General features: G+C 36.0%; 1 protein-coding gene across 3 annotated transcripts in view; it reads right to left on the bottom strand.

Moving 5' to 3' along the window:
* Window positions 1-4,471: 4,471 nt before the first annotated feature.
* The window catches only part of gpm6ab (glycoprotein M6Ab), a 102,929-nt gene continuing 98,965 nt past the window's right edge, over window positions 4,472-8,435 (bottom strand). For 2 of the 3 annotated variants that reach the window (XM_056457461.1, XM_056457453.1), the window contains exon 7: window positions 4,472-6,637. In XM_056457461.1, coding sequence (XP_056313436.1) covers window positions 6,485-6,637 — 153 coding nt within the window. In that variant the 3' untranslated portion in view covers window positions 4,472-6,484. Of the gene's footprint in view, window positions 6,638-6,660; window positions 7,154-8,435 lie in introns of those variants that run through there. The other variant, XM_056457468.1, reaches the window with a different exon arrangement.

The raw sequence follows: 8,435 nt of genomic DNA, 5'->3' as shown, positions 1-8,435 counted from the left end.
TGGGTGTTTTCACACCTGCCTTACTTAGTTCGGTTGAATCGAACAAGAGTTCGTTTTCCCTCTTGGTGTGGTTCGTTTGGGCAGGTGTGAATGTAGCAATCGCACTTAAGTGCGCACCAAAAGTGGACCAAAAAAAGCTTATCGAGACCTACTCGAGACATAAGACTAATCCAGTCCGATGCTGTCCTATCTTATGGGGTGTTAAGGAAAAATATTTGTTGACAATGCTTTATCATCAATTTTAATCAGAGAAAGAGAGAAACATTACCTGATGGATCGTTGGTAATATTTCCAGAAGATAACCATGTTACAGTTTAGCAAAATTAATTCACGTCTCCTCCTGAAGTGACTTGCGATGCGCCTTCGCAGTTTGCAATGCATTAAAACATTGTTTTCCAGCCACAGCTTAGCTTCATTGTCGAATTGTATGGTTTGTCTAAAGTGACGTATACAAACTATATAGTAAACTATGACCAGGGATACAATCAGCCAGCACAGTCATCCCTCCATAGCCAAAGTGTCTGCTGGTTTGTTTACTTGTGGAAGTTCCATTGGCATTTTTCCGCACGTTAATTCTGACCAATCGAAAAGCAGTTTAGGAAATGCATTTAATAACATCTGGACAATGAGTGATGTGGATTTTGTCACATGATTGCATTTCGGTTCTTTTCAACGGGTTCGGACCAAATCAATCAGTGTGGTGTGAAAAGTACCCAAAACGCCAGAAAAATGCTACAATGTTTCATTTGTTGCCCTTGGTCCGGACCAAATGAACCGAACCACAGATGTGAAAGCACCCTTAGCTACCACAGTAAAAATATGTGTCTGCTAAAAACATTATCTTTTAAAATGAGTTTTTTTTTATTAAAAATGGCACTTTCTTCCCCGCTCTCCTCTAATAGTCCTGCTGGATTCAGTTGCACTTACCGATTGTTTGAGCTCCCTCATCTTAAGTGTTTGACAACTCCTGTGGTTCACATTCTGTGCTTGGTCTTGTCAGAAATGCTATAAAATGACTGCTAGAAGTGAGGGCTATTGTTACAAAGCGAGACATGGAAAAACGCCAAAGGCATTTCATAAAGGTGACATGTTCACTTATGATTACATCCTTTACTCAACACGACACAACAATCTGCTGTTGTTTTTCTGCAGTTTAGACATAACACTCAGGATTCACAAGAAATGACACGACTTAAGAACACACTTAGAGAATCATTGCTTTTAGGATCAAGTGATGGAATTTCAAGCAAAGGTGGTTTGACAAGCAAATGCACATAGTTTGATTCTTTAATTTCCTGAAGTGCTCAGATTCACACAATAACCCATACGTGATGCTTCTACTAACTATTTATACAATAGTCACAATTTGCTGTTTGTGACCGAGCATCTGTAGGCCTACAAATAACAGTGACAGCTGAAAGCATTTCGGGAAGACAAATCACATCTGCAGAGGGTGTTGTTAAGTTTCAGACCAAAAGCTTGATGTTAAAAATTAGTTCACCCCCAAAAAAGGGAAATTTTGCTGTTAATTATTCACCAAAACCAAAACCAGCATCAAAACATACCAGTCAGCATATGCTGTTTTTTAAGCAGAGACCTTTATTCATCTTCAGAAAACAGATCAAGGTATTTTAGATGAAATTCTAAAGCTCTTAAATTAATCTTCCATAGACAGCAATGGACCCGAGACATTCAAAGTCCAGAAAAGAAACCAAAAACATTGTCAGAACATTCCATCCTACTTTAGAGGTTCAATTGTAAAATATGTCATATGCCACTTTAAAATTAAATCCAATATATCTTATTTATATGTGTTATTAAGATTAACAGATGTCTCAGGGAAATGTAACGGATGGGATGAGTAACAGAATTTTAATCTTTGGGTGAACTAACCCTTCAAGTTGCAGGAAGTCTGGTTACGTCTAAAGCAGGTCAAAATTACCCACAACAACATGGCTAACCCAGTTGAGAATGGAAATGAGGCTAATGAATTTTTAAACTGACATCGATTTCAAATTGCTGTACATAATCATGATTTATGAGCCCCGTTAGTTGGCCAAGATATTAATTTATGGCTAACATTGCTCCGTGTGCTTGATATCCAAGCATGTTTGTTTATGCTAATGAATCCACCGAGCATCCAAGCTAATCAAACAGGGACGGAAAGCGAGAGCATATTTGTGAATCCGTTGAGTTGAACTTATTAGATTCATGGCGAATCTTATATTTCACACCTGTTAAATTGAGCAGTTTGGAGATTTGGGAACTAGGCTATGCCGTTTAGACACAAAAGCCGGCATTGCTTTTGCGTTCTATTTCAGTTGAAAGGCAATTGGTATTGCCATGCATTGGTGTGGAGTTATAAATTGCAAAATGTGTTAGCAAAATGTGAGGGGCAGCTTCTGAGTCATTCATTTTGTTTTCTGGCTGATGATGCTGTGTGGCCAAGTACAAATCGTTTGCAGATGCTTCTCTCACAATACAGCATGTTCAGTTTAGTGCAAAGGTACACAATGATGAAATGCCCAAAGCCACGGTGCGTGTCCCTCTGTCAAATATATAAATAAACTTGCTCCTATGATTTATGCTTGAGGTTATTTAATATAAAGGTTAATATTTTATTTGTACCTCATCTTTTACATCTTGCAGAATAAGCAGATAAGAAAAGCAAAATAATATAATAATAGATTTCGCTATTTTGCCTATGTTTTTTTTTTTTTTTGTATGTGGTATATTTTCTGTGTGTAAGTTATTTGTTTTTATTTAAAAAAAAAAAAAAAAAAAATATATATATATATATATATATATATATATATATATATATATATATATATATATATATATATATATATATATATATATATATATATATATATATATTAACAAGAACCAGCATGTTCAGTTTTCTTAAACACCCAAAATCACTTTACATTTCTTGGAATGGAATAAATGAAAAAGAAACTAAATGAAAAAAACACAGAGAGGGCACATAATTATCAAATTACACACACACACACACACACACACACACACACACACACACACACACACACACACACACACACACACACATATATATATATATATATATATATATATATATATATATATATATATATATATATATATATATATATATATATGTGTATATATATATATCACATTTTTTCAATTTTAGTCATTAACAAGAGTTATTAAATGCACTTTTACTACAGAAAATGCATATATACAAACATTTTTATGCAAAAAAATGTTAAAGGAGGAGCATATATTATCTGTTTTAGTTGCTTTTCTATTTTTAGACTTGGAAATCACTTTTATATACATTTGAATCTCTTTTTCTTGCACCAGGAAGAGAGGTTTGATTTTGGTAAACTTAGATTCATGGATGTGAAATTCACATAACAATAAAAATAAAGTTTATAATAAAACCAGCATCTTTTAAAGAGTGATCCTTAACATAATAACCCAAAATCACATGTTTATAGGATAAGGAAAATGTTTTTAAAATATTATGAGCAATAAAAACTAAGTCATTATTGCAGCAGATCACAGCAAAAATAGATTTTATTTTAGAACACTGCCATTCACTGCCATCTACAGGCAAGGATATGGATTGCAGGCTAACAGGGGCCTACAACAGCAGGTCTGGTTATGTAATTTTTTTGCACAGATATTAAGTTTGCTGTAAATCTGTGTTTAACCCGTAGATTGTTTTTTTTCTTTTCCATGTGCACTCACAAACATCTGGTTGGCACAGACTTTTTGTCTTGAAATGGAAAAAGGACTTTTAAATGAATACACGCATGCAAAAATACATTAAAAACAGCACATTTTTGACAAAATTATTTATCGGATAGAAAATCTGCTCCTCCTGCTTATTCGTGGTTCTTTTACTTGACTTTTTTAGGGTTATTTAATGCTATTTATGCTTTTTTTAATTCTATAGAAGTTCCCTCAAAAAGAGCCATGAGGGTATCACATTTTTATCAAATGTTTTATGGTTGTGTAAGATAATAAGAAACTTAATTCTAAAAATAATGCTTTTAAGGGAACTAAATTACGTATTAAATTAAGTATTTTTACTTATCTTCACTTCTAGCTGTTTTATAAAAATGTTTGTCTAATTTTGTCTTAATTTTATCATATTAAACCATGCTGTAGCCCATTCTCCTGTTTGAGAACCGCTGACTTCAAGAATATTGGCTTTTCTCAAATTTGCAGTTCTTTCATAGTACTTGTCAACTTAGTTTTAAAGGAAAAACAGACAGTTTAAGGTTACATTAAAATTAATTTGCATGTTTTAAGAATTGTTCCCTGTAAACATGATATACTGTAAAGTCAGTATTTGCTTGTGTGCATTTTTTAAATGTCAAATTCATGAGAAAATATGAATGATTATTAGGCTGACCACACAATCAAGCACATATTGTAGCAAACACACAATAAATGAACAAGTCAAACTCAAAAATTATTAACAAGTACACAAGTGTCTTTATTTACGCAAGCAAGTTTGTTCCTACAGATTGAAAAGAAAAGAAAAAAGCCACTGTCAAGCTGTTGGCACATTTATGTACAAAACCAGTTAATTTTACTGCCTGCTACAAAGCATTCTCAGCGAAAGTACAAAAAAGGAAAAGAAAAAAAACTAGTACAGTATGTGGATAAAGCTGAAAGCAATGTCGGGGTAATACTGGATACGCAACATCATAACAAGTATAGGATTAAGACATGGTTCGGAAAAATCATCACTAACTAGAAAGGACAGAACTCAAACACTACAACCTAATAAGATATTTAGCTTTAATATCGTTAGCGTAGCAACTGTAAATACTGCACATTTAGAAAAAAATAGATATAGTTGACCCCAGCAAGACAGTCAGAAGTGTAAAAATCAAAATAAAGGATTCATTTTTTTTTCTTTTTTTCAGTTAGTTAAAACTATTACCATTAGATGCATACCCATGCCACAAATAACAACTAGATTTACGTTTTTTTACCTAATACAAGTTTCTTTTGTGGTTTTTAAAAAAAGCTGCATGACTATTAAGAGACTCAGCGCTGATTCCAAATGCACTTACACCAAAAAACTCACGATGGTCCATAAGTGCACAAAACTAGCTTGTTTTTGTAGATTTTTTTCTTTTTCGAGACACTGACAAAAGTACTTTACTGCAAAAGTAGGGCAACTCAAGTCTGCAAGACCGAGCCAAAACACTGACTTAGAGTAATACATGCTTGTACGACCACGTCCATCAAGTCCTCATTCAAAACACGTTTGAATGTTACATAAATACCACGTTAATTCAACCTTCCACAGTGTTTGGCAAAGTCGTTGCGATCGACTTTTCCATTTAGATTTATACTTCTCTGATATGAACGACGAGCTCAAGAATATCACCTACTGTAACACTGACTGCCGAGATGTGAAATTGACATGAAATGTGTATACATTTAAAGAGAGATATATATACAGTACAGATCAGAGGAATGACTAAAGAACTGTTTGATTTCTTGCATTTAAAAAGTTAAAGCTAAAACTAAGCAATAAAACACCTGAAAATGTTATTTGCATGTGAGAGTATGGCTTGCGATGAATGAGAGGAAATCATATTTTCATAGAGTCTCCCAAGGCAATTCCTACTTGACCAATCTAGCTGATTTTAAACATTCTCCCAACGTTCCTTCTTTCCCAATCAGTCTCCGTCAAATGCTTACTAAGCACCAGTGTCACACTTTCCATTAATACTGCGCACAGCTAGCGTATACAGTTAGGCCAAGCTACAGTATAGCAGTAAAAGTCACTTTAAGGTACTTTTTTAAAATCCCTGGCACTCCAAAGCTGAATTTGTCCAAAAACAAAGAATCTGTACATTGTTTGTGCTGTTGCTGCTGTTAAGTTGTGGCAGCTTGAGCGATTTTGAACCTGTAAATCATAAGATACAAGTTTGGTCACATTTTGGTTCATAGAAAGTCTAAAGGAAAATCTAAATACTGACTATTGTTAGGGTGAGCTTGCAAAACGTACTGTAAATCATCAGCGTGTAATACAAAAATGTGAAAAGTGTGCTGCTGTAATCCCTTTGGCTAAACCCCGACCCTTCTACTAAGACCCGATGAGACCTACAACTATGTGGTACAAAAAAAGCCACTCAACTCGGTGTGTTTATCAGGAGCAAAAGAAAGGGGAGGTATAGGAGAAATGAAATCAGATAGAGAAATTAAAGTGGGTAGTCAGAGACGTTGACATGGAGACGCAAACCACGTCCCTAGACCAACATTCTGGGTCACACTAGTACATAGCAAGTGTTACAGTTATTTACCTCCCCGTCCCATCCTATCCCTTACCCCTGGAAACCATGGAAATTAGCTTTTTATTTAAGTTTAGTTTATATATTTGTTTTCAGGGAAGGGGAAGGGCATGCTTGTGTATGTATGTATGTGTGTGTATACATATTTATATGTGTGCACGTAAGTGCGTGCTTTATGTGTATGCGTTCAGTCGCTCTTTAGAGCGAGTAGAGTGGATATCATGAAGCTCCTGCTCCTCCTTGGACTTGATGTCCTCGTATTTCTGCATCCGGCAGGCGTCCTTCACGTAAGCCCAGTTAGCCGACAGCACCATCAGGTAGTGCACCTAAAGCAACACAAGTGGTTAGAGGGGTGGGTTAGTGTTAGTGCGTTTTATACCTAAAGAAAAGGGCAAAAGATTACTCGGGAGTCAACTGGGAGGAACTTTAGTGGTCCGGATTTAGAGTTCAAGTCAAGATAATGTGGCAACCAGTTCCAACTGAATAAAACAAGCCATGTTAGTTCATTCCTGCATGTTAACGTTTGTAACTGCTGAGTTAACTTGGGGCGACGCAGCTTTATTAGGGTGGGAAGGAATCAGAGGAGGGGGGATTGAAACGATATTGCAAAATGGAATAGCGTGGGTGTCTTTTTAATCAAGCCAATTAAGGGGCGTCATTGTAAAAGTGGCTGTCGTGGGCGATGGTGGAGGGGTCCTTGGTGGACAGAGAGTGTGTCGGGGTGTGGGGAGGGACACCCCAGAAACACCCCGGAGCTGGCCTCAGAAACGCGTGCAGTACCTCCCTGTGTTCTTAGATGTCAGACTGGCGTGGTTATTGATGAGGACAGACACGGCCACCACCTATCATAATTGCCAGATCATTGAAAAAGAGAAAGCAAGAAGGTTAACTGCTGCCCTCTGTCAACCCAATTCATGTTTCTATAACTTATCTCTGATGACCCTGTCATACATCACACATTCAGCAAGTTTATCTTGATTGGTCAACTTCAAACTGGATCAACAAACTCACTTTGAAATTAAAACCGATAGCTCTCAAGTTGTTGTACATGTTTAAAAATGATCGGGAACTTGTAAGCCTCTCAGCTTAACTCGTAAGATCTAATCCTAAGCCATGACCATATGAGCGCTAAAGATTTCCACACAATTTCTCTCAATCTGAAAAAAAAATTGTGATATTCTGACCATCAAAATTTGCACCATGTATGTCTGCCTTAAGGGGGGTTTCACAACTCCTGACAAGCTTGGTTCAAGCTTCTAGCAGAGAGAATTTGCAACAATTTGTAACAAGCAATAGCAGTATCCAACCATTTTTCTGTTATCAACAGGAATAAATAGTGGCCACTCTGATGAGGCCAACAGCTATCTGAAAATAGTCCAGGTAAATTAAACCTAGGACTGGACCAGGCAATCCAACCTACAGTGTGAAAGCAGCCTAAAATTCTGTAATCAGAACCATAGCCCAGTTCAAATTAAAGTCACTTGCATAAATAAATTGTCTAGGCCAGTTTTGTTGTTGTTGTTGTTTAAATTATGTTGAAATGGAGTAATGATGGACAGAACAAGCTGTTGTTGTTGAATCATAGGCGTCGTAAATTATTGTCATGTCATGTGAAATTATGCCTTGGCTCACCGTCTGTTAAAGTCCACGGTATAATTTTCTCAAAGTTATTGAGCAATAAGTATGTCTTTGTACTTGTTTAAAATAAAGCTGGCCTCAATCCTCCTGCACATGGACTTTACAGTTTAATTTTAAGAATTTTGCACTACCTACTTTGTTTCCTTTCCAGCTGTAAAATAATAGCCGCAGATGGTATTGACACCTTGTGGACAAACTAAGTAGTGCAAAAATAGTTCAAAGCATATGTGTAAGCTGCATCAGCATTCTGCTGAAGAAATTTGCATCACATTCACTGTACATGGACCCTTGTCAATGCATGAAAAGTTATGTATATTTTGGGCTTTAGTTATGCAGGAAAAAGTCGCTTCTGACTTTTATTTTGGGTGCTGAAAATAGGGTATTTGTGGGGGATTTAAAAAAATAATAATAAAAATTGAACTCAATTTAACTTCCCTTGTACAAATAATGTCTAAAGCAGGGCTGCCCAAACTTTTTCGGATGAGG

Source organism: Danio aesculapii, chromosome 1 (genome assembly GCF_903798145.1).
Source record: "Danio aesculapii chromosome 1, fDanAes4.1, whole genome shotgun sequence".
In the NCBI taxonomy this organism is placed as follows: domain Eukaryota; kingdom Metazoa; phylum Chordata; class Actinopteri; order Cypriniformes; family Danionidae; genus Danio; species Danio aesculapii.
The sequence above is the reverse complement of the archived record's forward strand: the minus strand, read 5'-3'. Positions and strand labels throughout refer to the sequence as shown.